Source organism: Oppia nitens, unplaced genomic scaffold (assembly GCF_028296485.1).
Source record: "Oppia nitens isolate AA-2021 unplaced genomic scaffold, nextdenovo-longstitch-racon4-pilon3 scaffold2_pilon_pilon_pilon, whole genome shotgun sequence".
Classification (NCBI taxonomy): Eukaryota; Metazoa; Arthropoda; class Arachnida; order Sarcoptiformes; family Oppiidae; genus Oppia; species Oppia nitens.
In genome coordinates, this window is record NW_026533210.1 from 6,747,053 (window position 1) to 6,765,169 (window position 18,117).

At 21.6% G+C, this 18,117-nt stretch overlaps 2 protein-coding genes across 2 annotated transcripts in view; one reads left to right on the forward strand and one right to left on the reverse strand.

Annotated features, from left to right (window-relative positions):
- LOC128955942 (uncharacterized) overlaps window positions 1-11,766 on the forward strand; it is a 29,883-nt gene extending 18,117 nt beyond the window's left edge. Inside the window, exons 3-5 of the mRNA XM_054301621.1 lie at window positions 8,704-9,298; window positions 10,920-11,195; window positions 11,285-11,766. Of these exons, the coding sequence (XP_054157596.1) occupies window positions 8,704-9,298; window positions 10,920-11,195; window positions 11,285-11,766 (1,353 nt within the window). The remainder of the gene's footprint in view (window positions 1-8,703; window positions 9,299-10,919; window positions 11,196-11,284) is intronic.
- A 2,430-nt stretch (window positions 11,767-14,196) lies between these two features.
- Window positions 14,197-15,968, reverse strand: LOC128955943 (cytochrome P450 1A1-like). The gene is made up of 5 exons (XM_054301623.1): window positions 15,712-15,968; window positions 15,286-15,586; window positions 14,947-15,217; window positions 14,502-14,857; window positions 14,197-14,223 (listed from the first exon to the last, which is right to left on the reverse strand). Exons 1-5 carry the CDS (start codon window positions 15,966-15,968, stop codon window positions 14,197-14,199), a joined length of 1,212 nt encoding a protein of 403 aa, XP_054157598.1.
- Window positions 15,969-18,117: the final 2,149 nt, after the last annotated feature.

Sequence of the window (18,117 nt, forward strand, 5' to 3'; positions counted from 1 at the left end):
TGTTAAAACTCTGTGTAACAAAAAAAATAAATTGAATTTTTATACATATATTAAATATATATATATATATAAAATATATGTATATATAAACACAATAGGATTCACATCAAAGTTGTAATATTACAATATTTATTGGCATTGATTGCTTAGCAAAAAAAAATAACAGTTAGCTATTTATATAAATGAATACATTATATAATTTCTATAAACATACAACTTATTATTAAAAAAATAAATTTATGATCTAAATAATAGAGTTATTATGTACTCATAATATAAAAAACTACAAAATAATAAATATATTCATTGTGTACTTAACCTACCGGTGCCCGTCACTGGCAAATCACAGCATGTGATTTTAACCACTGAATAATTATTACAATAAGCTGATGGCATGTATAGCCTCATTGGTAACCCTCTCTAACTTGTAAGTCTCAATTGTTATAAATGATTGATAAATTGCAAACTAATATAAACGGTCACTGAAAAAAATTATTGTTGACTACTGGTTAGTAATGCTCACAGTTTTTTTAAAAAATGATATTCAATTTTTGAATCAATCTATTATTATTATTTTGTGAACACATAAATTAATCTCTCTCTCTCTCTCTCTCTCTCTCTCTCTCTCTCTCTGAAAATTAAATAACTTTATCATATTTTATATTATTTAAAGATTGTGTTTGTAATTATCATTATTATTATTTTTTTGTTATTTTCATAATTATTTTTGTGTTACAATTCTATATATGATAAGAAATCTAATAATTTTTCATAACATAGTATTTTTCATATATTTTTTGAATTTACTATGAATTGTGATTTGGGTTTTTGACTGAATAATACAATTTATTGTCAAAATATGTGATGGATAATGATTACATCTAAGCATTAATTATATACTATAGTTTTAAATATAAGAAAATATAAAAATAATTTTAATATTGTTTATATAACTACCTTAGCATTGTTTGCTTGATAAGAAAAATAAAATTAAGTTTTTAGAATATTTAAATAATAACATAAATTTTTCGTTTTAAATATGTATTTAATAATTATTTTTTAGAAAAAATAAAATACTTAAAATAAAATTAAATTCTTTTAAAAATATTTATATATTATTTAACAAAAGAAAATAACAATTTAGTTTTTATAACTTATTTTATAATAATTTTATTATTTAAGTTTATGAATTTAAAATTAATCATTTTATAAACATTATGTGCTTTTTGCATATAATTGTAATAAAAACACAATTAAAATGAGATGCTTTGTAAACATAATAATAATTATTTAATATCATATTACTTTAGTAAATATATTTTATTTATAGTTGATTTGTTTTTTTCAAATATTAAATAAGTATTTTAATTTATTTTTTCTTTTAAATATATTTTTTTTAAATTAACAAAAAAATGCTAATATGTATAAATAAATTATAATTATAAAATCGTTATTTTAAATTATGATAATTTATGTAAATTTAAAAACAATAGCTAAGAAATGATATAAATTGATTTTTTCTTTAAAATTCAAAAATATCATTTATTAGAAAAATTAAGTTAAAAACAATAAAGTTTCTAAAAATAAAATTATAGTATATTTTGGCACATTTTAATGCTTGTTTCACATTGTAATTACTGTTATTTAGACATACATTATAATAATAATAATAATATGAATTTTTCCTTAAAACTCCATTTAACTAAATACAGTATCTAATCAATTATAGACAATGTGTCGCTGAAATTTTAAATGTGTGACAATAATAAATGTTTATTTTTTTAGATAAAGATTTTACCAAAAATAATACTATATGATAGCAATTAATATTCAATATGTATAAAAAAAATTATTATTTATTTAACTACTATAATAAAAGCCTATAATAATAAATTGCCAATAATTTTAATAATAACAAGCATTGCTCAATATTGTTTAAATTATTGCTTTAAAAACAAATTAAAAACTAATAATAATATATATATAGATAATAACAATTGTATTTAGTAGACAATAAGTTTATGGAAAGTAACTATTGATATATTTTTTTTTAAATGCAGACAATAAATGCAATATTGTTTTTAATATATAAATGTGTATATAATTTATGATTTTTTAAAACAGTTACTTTCACTTATATTATTAATGTATATATCATATGTCAGAAAATTATTTTACTTTCATTCAACCAAATCAATGCCCATCCCATTGGAATAAACAATGAAATATATAGTATAAAAACAATTCAAATAAACATATTTTAAGGCATATATAACTTGTTTTTTTCGAAACAACAAAAAAATAAGTAAATCAATGAATTATTTTTAATACAAATAATAATAATAATATTAATTTTTAATTTAAAAAGTAAATTCAAAATAGTGACTAAAAAATTTTCTCGTGAATTCAAATTTTTATTATTTTGTGTGATTAGTTTTAGATAAAAATATGTGGTATTGAATAACACAAATACCTACAGAAAACAGTGTATGTATGGGTGGAGTTGTTTTTAAATGGCAAACCATAAAGGGTGAGCCCAGTTATACAACCCATAACTATATTAAACAAAATAAAAATTGTTTGATTAACAGAAAATTTCTCTTATATAAGACACAGAAATAACATTAATTAAAGACAATAAGTTTATTATATACAGTATATTATAGTATATATACAGTATATATATATATATATATATATATATATATATATATATATATATTGTAAAATATTCTTGAAATTTTTAAACCTATTTTTTGTGAGCAGCAAAAAAATAATTTATAATGGCATTTAATAGCATTAATATAAATTTATGCAAAAAAAATAAATATATATAAAAAAAGTTTGACAGCATAGTAGAGCTAACACATATATTTATTATTGTAATAATAAATATATAACAATAAAACAATAATATGTTAGTAATAAATTTATAAAATTTTTGCAAAATATGTTTTTTAAAAAGTTTTTTTTGTGTGGAAATTATAACTTTTACATTGCTTTTGATTTTCATTTTAAAAAACTCATAATTTGCATATAAAGATAAAAACAATAACATAGATTCAGTATAAATGTATAATGTGTTGACATTTTTTGCAAAATTTATATACTTTATTATAAAAGATTTTTTTTATTATTATTGAGTAAATGAATTGAGAAAAACTCAGTCAACGTAAACACAATTAGCTATGCATTTGTTTTTTTATTGTTGTATTTATTATTAAGATATATATATATATATATATATATTTAAGTTAACATTAATTTAAGTTGAATGCAATTAAAAAATTGTAGTATATTTTACTAAGTTTTTAGCATTATATGTTTTTATGTGTCATCGATTTTATAGCATATTTGTTTGTTTTTATACATATTAAACAACTATTATATGATTTAAGTATAATATAGCTGACTATTTCATATATATATATACAGTATATAAAATACTTACTGTACTGTATAATATACAAAATAAATCTTTAAATAATATCAATAAATTGTTATAATTGATTAAATCTTAAGATAATGGACATTGAATATAAATGAAATGTTATACTAAGTTAGTATTACTAACACTAAATTGTTTGTTATCTAAATTGCAATAAAATATTTTATAGTGTATTAATCAGGTGTTATCTAAATTTGTTTATATCATTTAATTACGATAAGAGTTTGTAATCTAGATTTTAATTTTGTTTTCAATTAACAAAAAACATTGAATAAAATGAATATTAATGTAATGTATAATTTAATGGTCTAAATTATTGTCATATCATTACAAATTGTTTATGATATGCTTATTCAATGTAAATCAATTGTATGGGCTATCAAATTAAACAACAATTTTGGTTATGTTTATCCGGGAGATTAAGTATAAATAATATACTGTATATTATTTAGTGGGACACTGGGACAGGAGGTTTTGAGTATATTTTTTTATTAAATTATTTTATGATTAGTATTTTTTTAGGCAAAACTAATATAAATTTAATGAAATAAATATCAAAAGCTAAAATATAGACAATAATTATTATTGCTATTTAGACAAATTTTATCATTAAACAATATGATAATAACAGTCTAATACTAGTATAATAACGAGTTTTGATTGTATCAGTAGATAAATCATTTGGCTAATTGATAATTACTACAATTATTATTATTATCACTTAATTTAATATCATTGTTAGTTTAACCGGTTTAATTAAGATTATTATTTGAGGTACATGTGTCAAAAAAATGTCAATATAAATAGCATTTACTTGTAAAACAAATAGATACAATAATAATAATATATATCATATCTAATCAATTAATTTTATGGGAAAGATCTATTATTATTAAACAATAAATATTTGTCAAAACAAAATTAATAATTGATTAATAAACTTAAAGTTGTCTATATTTCCAAATGATTAAGTAATTAAACAATTGTTGATTATAACATTACAACAACTAATACATTAACAAAACAATTAGCAAAAAAATTAATTAACAAATAACTAAATATCATACAAATTAATTGATTTAATTACTTTAATCTAAAACAAAATATTTAAGTATTTCTGGTGCAATTAAAATTGTTGGGTAACAACAATACACATATAAATAAATTATTTGAAAAAAATAATAGTACAAAAAGTTATAAATATATATACATTGTATAGTAAATTATAGTATTAATTGATAATATCTCTAACACTAAAAATTTGAATATTGAAACAATGTTATCATCATTAATGGAAAAATTTTCAATCAAAAGTCAAAATAATAATAATAATTTAATATACATGTACATTAAATTTTGATATAAATATTTCCACTGGCAAATTCAAATTTGATGTTAGTTATTAATTTATAAAAATGTAAAAACTTATTAGTATTATTTTCAATTACTGTACCATGTTAATACATTAAACACCCAACTATTTTCTAGCAAAAAAAATAAATTTTTTTAATACTACAAATGAAACTTTTAACTGAAAATCTAAGTAAGTATTATTGAAATAAGATAACAATGTTATAAGTCATATGTTATAATATATAAATTCAATTATAAATGACAGAGTATTTAGCAATATGTTTGTTATTGCTATCTACCGGTGCCCAGGTACTATGTACCTGTCCGATCGACATGGGTCTACCTGATGAATGTGTATGCGTCGACCGTGAGATTGCATGCCAAGGTCTGGCCATAACTGATCTTAAATTACTAATGAAAAACATTAGTTTAAAAGTGGCCGATAGTGACAAACATTTTAGGAGTTTCCTGTTGGACAACACAAGTGTTACCCATTTGGAGGCCAATACTTTCGGTGATATGACTTTCGATGCAATCGGTATACTATGGAATCTGGAGCTAACGTCTATCGATAGTCAATCGTTTGCCGGTCCGACAGCACTGGTAACCAAACGACTTAACTTGGAGTACACACCCATCGAAAATCGTGATGTCTATCACGCACTCAACACATTAAAACAAGTGGAAGTCATACTGTGTCAGTACCTGAATGTACCAGAGATACCGTCCCACGCTTTCAAAGCCAGTGTCGAAAATCAAACAAACATAAAGTTTCTGGGATTTCCTGGTGTTGGTATCAACAAATTAAGCGATTATGCTTTCTATGACTTAAACAGTTTAGAGGAACTTGATCTCGACTATAACTTTTTTGATTATATACCTGAAAACGCATTTTCATTTAGCCAGTCATCAAACAATACACTAGTAATCAATATGAGAGGTATAGAGGGTCTACATAGTGCCAGTTTTGCACCGGGATCTCTGTCTAATATAGGAAGGCCTACTGTTTTGAATCTAAAAATGAATGCAAATATTACTTATTTAAGTGAAACCATATTTAGACCATTTTTTAACTCACATTATCAAAATCGCATTGAGCTAACCGATAGTGACGATAATAATAAATGCGGCATTGATTGTAACGATTGTGAAAACCATTGGCTCTATAGAGAGCACCGTTACCTTCAAAGGACAGATATAACTTACTGTTCAAACGGTGCAACCTTTTTAGATAAATTAAATTTCCAGGATTGTCAAGGTTTCGATACGTTTGCTGTTAATAATAATAAGTTATAAATTACTATAATTTTGTTTTTTATAATTTATTTAAATATTTTGTATTTTATCTATGATAATACAAAATTATTATATATATATAAATTTATATATATACTGTAAGTAATACTGTATACATAAATCCTTTATATTGTTATTTTGTTTATTTCTATTAATAAGATTAACTTATATTGTTTCTATAAAAAAAATAATTTTTAATAATTTAATTGTTTAAATATACAAATTTATATAATGACACATTTGAAATGTGCCGGCAAATCAATTATTAACATTATTAATATTAGCTTATTTATAAAAAAAAACTCAATAATTTTAAATAAAAATACGTATTTATTTATTTTGAAATAATATTTGAATTAGTAATGTGGGAAAAAATTTAAAATTAAATTTGTTTATTTTTATGTAATGCTATTTAACAAAATAAACATTACAGTAAATTTAAATTACAAATTATATAATCTTTACTAAACAAAACAAAAAACATTTGATTTTGACAGACAATACATAAGTTTGTGTTTATATAATTTACGATATTTAACTGTATTTTATATAACAAATATTTAACAATACTATTGAAATACAATTATAAATATATATATATAAAATAAAAGATATTTTTATATAAAAAATAAGTATTTTAATATACAGTATATATATATATTTAGTATATAAATTCAATATATATTTGAAAATCAAATTAAATATTTAATATGTTGAATATATGTGTCACACAATTAAGTTTTAATAGCGAAATCAAAATATAAACTTTTTTTTCTATTGTTTTATTTTTAAATTTTTATTTTCAATAATTGGTTTCTTTCTTCCGCAATTACTTTTATCGAAAATTTTATTTTTCGTGTTATTTCAATTTATTTATTTTAAAAAAATATTAAATGACACACACATACTTACATATATAATACATATCTATAAAATAAAAAATATTTTTTAGTTAACATTCAATTTTTTCTAAATAATTGTTTTTTTGATTTATGATATTATTTTTTTTAAAAAAATATACCGTACACTGTGTGTACAGTATTTGAGTATATGTTTTAAATTATACTGAAATATACTATAATTACTTTAAAAATATAAGTAACTATAATATATTAAGTTTATACTCAAAATAATTATAACATTTTAGAGCTATAAATTTTAACAATAGCAATATATCTTTAATTAAAGTATTTTAACTTTATATATATATATATTTATCATAAAAACAAATAATTAATATCTACATAAATTATAAAATAAATTTGTAAATATTATAAAATTAAATATTTTTTATGTCATTATTTTAATAGAATTATTATAAAATATCAAAATATTGTTTCATACAAAACTTATATTATTTTTATTGGTATTAATTGTAAACAATAAATATAGATAATAATAAAACAATAGTCAATTGGTATTAAGTTATCAATAATGTTATGCAATGTCTATTCATAAAATTAGCGAAACATTAGTCACTGTTTTTTTATAAATACATTTTCAAATGAGAGAGAAAAAAATAAGTGAAAATTTATTTTTGTTAAAAACATTTCTTTTTTTATTAATTGTTTCGCTGAAGAAATTTCTCACACAATTATATGTTTTTTTGTACTGATTTTTCTATAACAACAGTATTGTTATAATTATTAGTTTATTTTTTGATGTCATCTGTAAATAATAGAGAGATTTCAACAACAGTTGAACAAAACAAAACAAAAAAAAAATAACAATATTTTAAAAACCCTATTATTTTTACTGTGAGTTTCATAACAATTTCATATAAAATAGTTTATATATATATATACTATATATGTGTTAATATTTTTTTTATTTGTGTGTGTGTTAGCAAAATGAAATCAATTTATTTATTTAGTTTTAGTTTTTTTCTAAACTATTTTTATTTCTATTAATTTTTTTGTTGACTAAATATATTGTTTTTATTATGTGTTCACACAAAACAATTTGATAGACAGCTAAACTTGATCTCATTGTCTAATTAAAATAGACAATAAACACTTCAAATATTTTAATTATCAAAGTCATTTAAAATAATAATAATATTATTATTTTTATTAGTATTTTTATTATTAAAATATAACACTTAATAAAAATAAATAGTAATAATAATAATAAATTTTTCACATTTTTCTATTGCATTGAATTATAATTTGCAAACAATTAAAGATAAAATTATTTGATAAAGTTATATTATATTACATATATTTTTTAATATTTGAATTATTTGTTACAAATATTTGACTTTGAAAATTTAAATACAATGTCAATATGTAAATTCTATAACAATTAATTATTAGTATCATATTAAAATTATGAATTTATTAATAAAATTATAATTATTTATTTTATATTATTATTATAAAAATTATTTATTTACTTATTTTTTTATAAAAAAACAATAGTTATTTATTAGTTCACATAAAAATTTAAAATCAATAACACGTTTTGATACTTAATAAGGAGTATGTGTTATACTTATTTATTTTGTTTATGATTAATAGTAATATTTTTTTATTAACACATAGTAATTATAAACAATAAAACTTTTAATTATATTAAAAAAAAATTTTTTCTTGTTTTTCCCATAGAATCATATACAAGAAGTATTGGTAAAATGGGATCAAATAGATGACGAAATATGGGCTAAAGTAATATGTATGGAAAGGAACCGTCGAGTGGCCAAAGCATACGCCAGAGCACCGGTGCTGACCGTCAATGGATGTGACAATGGTTTTGATGGCTATCGTATTGGACTCAATGGTTTCGATAATCCAATGAGAGATCCCAAGACTGAAGAACTTAAACGTAACATTGGTTTGGGTGTCAAAGTCAAGATGGATGACGAGGGAAATGTTTTGGTCAAGAGATTGAGTAAAACCAATGTTTATGTCAAGGGATGGACACGTGATAATGATTTGGATACCAGTGTTTCTGCGGATATCATCAAAGCTAACGGTTTGCTGGAAATCCAGAAGAGTGTCAAACTGTTTGATATGAAGAAGTTTCAGACAAATGTCTGTCGCGAACTCAAGAATGCATATCCAGACAGACGTAAACTCGAGGATCAGTGTATCTGTTGTATAGCCTTTGTTAAGGACGCCACAGATCTACTGGAAGTTCCCGTTTGGGTTATGATTATCAATATAGTGGCACTCGATATGCTCAAGTCTAAACTGCCACCAAGTATGTTGTACCTTGATCATTTTTTAAAGATTATTTTGTTTTTAATTTAAACAGTTTACAATTACAATTTAATAATTAAAAAATAATTTATAAATAAGTTTTAACAAATAATTAATTATTAATAACTATTTATATAATTTAAAATATTATTTATTTGAAGTTATATAAAACTTTTTTTTGATGAATGCTTATGTCATATCTAATATATAAAAAACAACTTTTACTGTAAATATTTATTTTTTCAAACATACAATATATAATAGTTGTATGTATTGTATTGTACTGTATTGTAATGTATTATTACATCATTTATACATTTATATTATTTAAAAATAATTTAAATAGTATAAAAAGATATTGATCAATTATAAAAAACAAATCTAATGATCAATTGTTACTATATTTATGACTCCCATATTATCTCATTGTACTGTATTGTTATTATCATGTTTACGATTAATAGTATAATATACTCTCATGTTAGCCTGGTAATTGATTTATTACATTAGAAAAAATATAAACAATATATATTTAGTTATTAGTAATTATGTAAAACATAATGAAAATAACTTTTTAATTCAAGATATTGTAGATAAAACCACATAATTTATAATCTTTTATTTAAATATAATTTTATTATATTGTATTTATTGGTGTATAATATACTATATATATACAATATATATAATTTACATATATATATATTATATGTTTATATAAATTATTTCATTGTTTTGGCATAAAATCTACTAAAACGATGCCAATATATCCAATGCAATTAATTATCTAATAATTTTTATAAATACCATTTTTATTACATCAGGAAATGCCAAATAATAATTATTATTTAACTAAATGTTTGTGGTTTTTATTATTATTAATATTATTATTTTGTTGCTATTGGACATAATGCCAAACGTTTAACTCATCAATAACTTTTATTTTTCACTTTTTTCTAACAAAATAAAATAATATTATAAATCATACATTAATTTTAATAAAATGTTAGCTATAATATTAACAACAAGAAAAAAGTTAAAATAAATTTATTTTTTAAAAATATAATATAAAATGTTAACAATATATAAATTATAATCTATTTAGAAAGCAAAATAATAATAAAAAAACTATTGGTTTATTCTAAATAATTGATTTTACATATATTTATAAAAAAAATTAAATATTTAGTTAAATAATAACATTTTATATTTTTTATTATTATGCTTAAATAAATATGATAATTATTGAATAATGGTTTATTTAATTAACACGTCAAAACATACAATTTGTAATTTTTAAAAATTAAATTTTTGTTATTTATTATATTTTTATTTTATTAAACTGTATATAATGTCTAACAAATTACATATAGTCGACTAATATATGCGGACACACTTCCTTAATTAATGTTATTATTATTATTATTATTACTTAAAACACATTAATTAAATTACAAATAATAATTTTATGCTGGTTAATTTTTATTAATTTAATAACTATGGTTAATATTTTTTTTAAACAAAAAAATTATAATTTAGATTATCTATTATAACAAAATATATTATTTAATTAATTAAATGACTAATTTTTATGTCAATTTTAATTATTAAATACTAAACAGTAGATAATCGTCGACCCAATCAATTGTCGGCAATGTTTGAACGGTCCAAAAGTTTTGTAGACGAGAACCCGTACGCAGCCATACCGTCCAATTCAAACAACGGCATCACTAGAAATGGCAAACACGGTATCCAAGATCGCAGACCTCCACGTCTACCGCCACGCGACGGATTGACCAGAAAACATGCGGTTCCGAGTCTACCGAAACCCGACTACGAGACTGATATTGAAAATCAATTGCAAAAGACATCGAGTGATAAAAACAATAAAAAATATGGTATAAATTATTTAGTATTAGTAAAAAATTCAATTATATATATAATTATTTATTATATATGTCATTTTATTTTATTTATTTTATAACAGAGGATCCATATTATTGTGGATTTAAGGCACGCATACCTAACTTTGCCAAACGGTCGGCCAATGGCAACAAGACAGCGCCGGCGGCAGTCACTAATATCAAACCTGAGCCGCCGATATTGAAAAAAGCCAATAGTAAAGGTCTATTTGGAAAGTTGACCGGTAATGGCAACAACAACAGTGGTAGCGGAGGAAAGGGTGGTCATTACGGACTGAGTCACTCGGAGTCGGACGGCTTTCTCTGTCGTATGAATGGCAGTAATAGTGTTAGCAGTGGTTATGTTAGCGGAAGCAATACTAATAGCATCCGCAGCAGTGATAACAATGATATCTATGGTATTAATAACCGAAAACTTAGTTTACAATCAAAGTATGGCTTCAATTTGAAACCAAATCAAATGAGTTCAATAAAAATGCATCAAATGTTTAGTCCCCGATCGGCCGGTCCCGCAGCCGGTGGTTTTGTGGTCGGCGATTGGGAGTAACTAATAAAATCCTATTTAATTTTACTGATTTATTGCATTATATTTTTTTGAATTTTTTGTTATATAATAATAACTATTAATTATACAAATTTATGTTTTTTTTGTAATAATAATATATTGCATATTGTATGTACTTAAATAATTGAAAATTTTGTAATATTATTATTTTTTTTATGTTTATAACTGATGATGATAAATATCATTACAATTGATTTAAAAATGCAACTTGGATAATTATGTGTTATTTCAATTTTAGAAAGTAGATTTTGTATAAAAGTTATTATAATTATTATTATTATTATTATTATTATTATTAAAAACTCGAAATTGTTTTAATAATATTTTTAAATGTTATTTATATATTGTCTTATTTAGATATATAATCAATTATTTTTTACAAATGATAATGTTTTTAAATATAATTAAATATAAGTTACATTACAACATAATGTAATATTTTTTATCTGTTTTAATGTAAATAAACATGATTATTTTTTATTATGCATTAAATGTTTTTCGAATTAATTTATTATAAAAAATTATAAAATACTAGAAGCTATGTATAAAATTAATACTGCAATTATTGACAATTAACTTATCAATTAATAAAATCGTCAAAAAATTTATGTGTTATATTAAAAACATTTATGATTTCTAACTGTTAGCTCATCAATATGTTAATTCAATATTTAATTGATAATTTAAAAAATTAAAAATTTTAGTAATTTTAGTGCAATAAGTTTTGTTAGCTATTAATTTATTTAATGTTTCATTTTATCTCAATAGATGTCAGCTCATAATTGATAATATTGTTTTTAATTTTTGTACTGTACTTAACCATGATAATTTATTTATTTTTATATTTAATTTTAAAAATTTATAGTACGTATTTTTTAAAATAAAACAAGTATTTTTATCTTAATATGTATAATTTATTTATGTAACAAACAAATTGTTCAATATAATTTTTTTTACTTACAGATCATAAAATTGATAATATTAAAATATTATAATCAAATTAAAAAATCAAATATATCATATAAAATAATTAATGTAAATAATTCAAAATTATTTCAAAAATTAATTTTTACAATTTTTTTAAATTCTAATTTTAAAATAATATTCGGTTTACATTATTTAATAATACACTATTAATATAAGTTTATATTGTTTGAATTAGTTTATAATCATATTTGATCATGCACCTTTTATAATGTTTGGGCAATAATCTGGCCATCCTATTCAATTGTCTATTGATAACTTGTTCAATACAAACATTTGCATAATAAATGTATAACAAAATAATTAATGTAAACAATTGAATCAAACAGATAATCATCCAATAACTATGACGTCCGACCACATCATAATCGTATTGATCGCCACAATGTTGTCGTGTCATTACAATATAGGGACCAATTTTGATGGCCGTCTCGTTAATTGTGATCACATTGAAACTCATAATTATTTTTAACAAAAATTTTACTTTTTTAAAATACCAAAAATAACCAGCAACAAAAAATAAAATAATATAATTAATTAAGATTTTAGATTAGAAGTCAAACTTACAATTTTATTAAAATAGTATAAAATTAAATTTTAACTATACTTTATAATTTTACAGTATATATTATTACTGTACTGTATATGTAATATTATATAATTTTCAATTTTGATTAGTTTATACAAATAACAAAAATCTTTTTAAATATAAACAATTTTGCAAACATGATCTCAATAATATATTTCTACTAAACTTATGTCTATATCATATTTATATGTTTGTATCTATATTTATATATTAAAACAGCTATTAGTGTCATATATTTTCCTGTTTTTTTTAGTTAACTGTATATTTTTTTCATATGATTTTGCTATTTAACATTGTCATTGTCATTGTTATCAGTTTAAATGACTCGGCTATTAGTTGGTTAGTACAGGAAATTTATTATTAGATTTTGTTGATATAGTTTGTATAGACTTTTATTATAGAATTTACATAATGTATTACACAGTATTAATATAATAAACTGATTCATTTGTAACTAATTTTTTTAAATAACTCTAATATTAAAATCCTAAATATTGTTATTCATAATATTGTATTTTAATAAAATGCTTTACATTATTTTGTATAATATTTTCATATACAGGTAAATCAATGACATTTTATAATATGTATTAAACGAAATATTTTTTTTTGTCATAAGTTATGTCTATGTGTAATACATATTGTGTAACTACTGTATGTTCAAAATCCTTTTACCTTCAAAATTATATCTAACTTTAACTTAACTTAAATCAATGGGAAATTAATTTAAATAAAAGAGTATATAATCCAATATATTAATAAATGTTTTGTCATTATTTAAATCACAATATTTTTTCCTATGATTACAATTGTGATTATTATTTAATTTATTATTAAAGTCACCTTTGTTTCATCTGATATAATTTCTAGTTAAATATCAAATAGTTTAGCATAATTTTACCCCATTTATAAAAACTTAATAAATATCAAAAATTAAATCTATAATATATACGTAAAATTCAAATTATCTGAAAATAGTATTTTAATAATATATATATATATATATATATATTATAATATTTGCCAAAAATTTAATGATTAAATTATATCAAAATATTTTTTAGTCATTAATAATGATAATAATAATAACAATAAAAATAAAATTACTAAAAAATAATATTAATATCTAAATTCTATTCAAAACAATTTTATAAGGTTTTGGATATTGAAACTGAACGGCAGTGTCAGGGTTTGGCTCCAGAAGCTGCTCCTTATTGTCACTGATTATGTCTTTTGGCAAAACTATGTCGTGACCAGCAATGGCTTGAATAAAACGGACGACAATTAAGAAGAGGTTGTTAAGCGCCAGTTTCTCGCCCAGACATCGGCGCTGACCAATACTGAACGGTATGAACGCCGCCGGACGTACCTTCAGATATTGACCTTCACTGAGAAACCTTTCTGGTCGAAACACTTCCGGTTCTGACCAATACAGCGGGTCATTCATTATACTGTGTTGATGGATGACCACCGATGTGTTGGCCGGTATTTTAATATCGTCTATTATATATATATACAGTATATACGAAATCATTTAAAATATAGTTTTATAAAATAATTACAAAATAACTGTTTCAATCATCCAATACCTAATTCAATTGTATGTACCGTTTTGTGTGGTACACCAAATGGCAGGACAGGCCTGAATCGTAGGGTTTCCGATATGAATGCATTAATATAATGACAATCATTGATATCGCGTGATTGAGGCATACGATCGCCTATCAATGTTTCCACTTCTTGGCGCAACCTTTTCTGTACGTCCGGATAGACGGCCATCAATAGGAGCATCCATTGAACTGTTATCTGTGTGGTGTCCACACCGGCAAACAATAGGTCCCATAGCGAACAAATCAGACTCTATATATAAAATATAAATGTTTTTAATTACTATAATTACTGTCATATGTATATCAAATAGCCTATACATAGTTTGATAGATAAACAGCCGACTCTTTTCCGTCAGCTATGGCCTCATTTCGGGCGGCAATCAAGGCGTCGGTAAAATCGCGGACAACTCCTTCATCGTATGTCTTCTCGTGTCTCTTGAACTGCCCGATCATATAGTGTTTGTAATGTCTGAAAATTTCATACATTTTTTTCAGCTCCGGTAGAAACAGGAATCCAGTTATCGGCATAAACTGTATGATTGCACCTCTATTGCCAAAATCAAACATAGTTTTCGTGATACTATCCAATCGTAAAAACTCTGGATCTTCAAATGTGTACCTATTTGTTAATTAATAGTCAATAAATACATATATAATTATAATGTTAATATTGATTAATTTCTGATATATTTTAGGTAAAACTAATAATAAATTACATATAATGTCATAAATAGTTTTACATACTTTTTGCCAAAAACGGAAAAACAAATGATATTATAGAGTGTAAGTTGAATGTAGTTAACGGGTGAAAATGGTTGTCCGATTCCCTCCTTTTTTATCATTTTATCAACAATTTCATCGACCATTTCACAGGTGACAGTTGAAAATTGGTCATTTGTGGCATATTTACGGACAGCCGAATGGGTGACATTGCGAAGGAAACGCCAACTTTTGCCGTAATCGGCAAACAACACATCGGTTCCCTTGTCGTTGCAAAACATTTTTACTAAAAAACATAATTTATATGATTTTTTTAATACTTTATTTACCAATAAATTTATTGCGATTAAGTCAACAATAATTGAAATTATTATAAATGCCTACTAAATGGTATCTGTGGTCTGCCAGCGAAAGCACTTGTATTGAAAGTCTTTTTAGCCAACTCTATGTCATGTATGAACACCATAGGATGGCTACCCAACCAAAATGTATAGACCGGACCATATTTTTTGTAATAATCATTCATATAAACCCAGGGATGCCGACTCGTACCTTTGAAATCTATATGATTATCATAAAAAAGATAGATATTTTTAATTTGAAAGATATTTTATATTAACTTTTTTTGAAAGTATAGTAATTGTATATTATATAGGATTTATATTTAAATACTTACTCAATATATTACCCAACACTGGTATAGGTGTGGGACCGGCGGGAAAGTGTCTCAAACGAGTATAATAATAATATTTTAAATATAAAATTAGATAAATAATTAGATAACACACAATAATAATGAAAAATTCAATCATTTCGCTTTTTTGTCAATTTAGTTGTTACAAACAATTTGAATAAAGTTTTTTAAAAAATTTGTCAAACAACCAAAAAACACTTTTTTGTATAAATATTTATATAGAATTTATTTTATGAAATAATTATTTTTATTAAAATCATTTATAGCGATTTTTTCTAGCATTAGATAAATATAAAATATTTCAAAAAATTAATTAGTTTACAATTGTTTCCTCCGATGATTATTGACTGGCAATAAATGTTTTATTTAATAATCGACATCACGCTATGATATTTTTTCTGGACAAACAGTTTGAAAATTATTATTTTTCTATACATATATTTTTATGAAGGACAGTAATACTAATAATTTTTATTTTATTTAAATTAAATAATATAAATAACTTAATATAGTTTCGAGAGAGAAAATGCAAAATAAAAATTAAAAAAATAAGTTATAGTTAAAAATCTAAATCAATTGACTCTCGGATTTAAGATTATTATTAATGCATGTGTTTTATTGTGTATTATCTAATCTCAATAGTCATCTTAAAAAACATAGAGTTATTTACTCACAATTGAAGGGCTTTTTTGCTTTAACTGGAAGATCACTAAATATACAATATTTTTTTCTAAATGAAATCTAATTTTTTTCTATATAAATGAAATAATAATATTTTCTAGTTTACCATTGAATCTCAATGAACATTATTGTTATTTTCATAAATGAAATGTGTAAACCAAATAATATAATCTATAATTGAAAACAATACTCTACTATTATATACATAAGCTTACAAATGTAGCCAAATTTATCAAACAAATTGTTAAATGAATTTATTTTTTTAAATTATTAATTAAATCAGATAACAGCAAAATATTTAGTATACTTTTATATATATCTATATAACAACTCTATATGAATAGAGTAATTATAATCATATAAATCATTAAATTATATTTCAAGGTATATACAATTTTTTTCTATACAATCTATAATATTAATAGTAGCCATATAGATAATTAAAAATAATTAACTTATTAACATGTTTTTATAAATGTAAATATTATCTAGTATAGATATGCCCATATAACCTTTTTTTTGCAAATAATCATGATTGTTTATCTACAAATTAGTTTATTAACAATTTTGTCATAAACAACCCCTAAATATAATTGGGTTTTTATTGACAATACATATATTATATCTACAATTTTAATTTATATAGTTTTTAATAATACAATAGATTTTTTATAATTTAACAAATATTTACTAAAATAAATCAATTTTTATCTATTATATAATTTATAGCCTATAAGATTTTTAAGGCATTTGTTTTAGCTAACCTATAGTAAAATTTATCAAGGTTAACTATAAAAATCTTACACTGTATTATCCAACAAAAATCTATTAATCCTCTTTCAAATTGATTAATGTGTTGATTAATAATAATTTAATAAATTGAAATCCAATTTAATTTTCATTAACAATAATTAATCTTTCAAAATCTTTAATATATTTTTTGTAAAATATTTTTTAAAGAAAATATTATATAGTTTTTATAATGTCTGTTAATATTTGTGTTTTAGTAAAACACCGATTATATAATACTATTGAAACTTATAAAAATATATAAA

Bases quoted from the DNA above. Each gene is read 5' to 3' on its own strand.
- LOC128955943 (XM_054301623.1), bottom strand. From the start codon at position 15,968: ATGTTTTGCAACGACAAGGGAACCGATGTGTTGTTTGCCGATTACGGC. The intron at 15,587-15,711 runs GTATGTAAAACT...ATTAACAAATAG, and splicing joins TTTTCCGTTTTTGGCAAAAA to GTACACATTTGAAGATCCAG. The intron at 14,224-14,501 runs GTTTTGAATAGA...ATATTTAACTAG, and splicing joins ATCCAAAACCTTATAAAATT to AAATTATATCAGATGAAACA.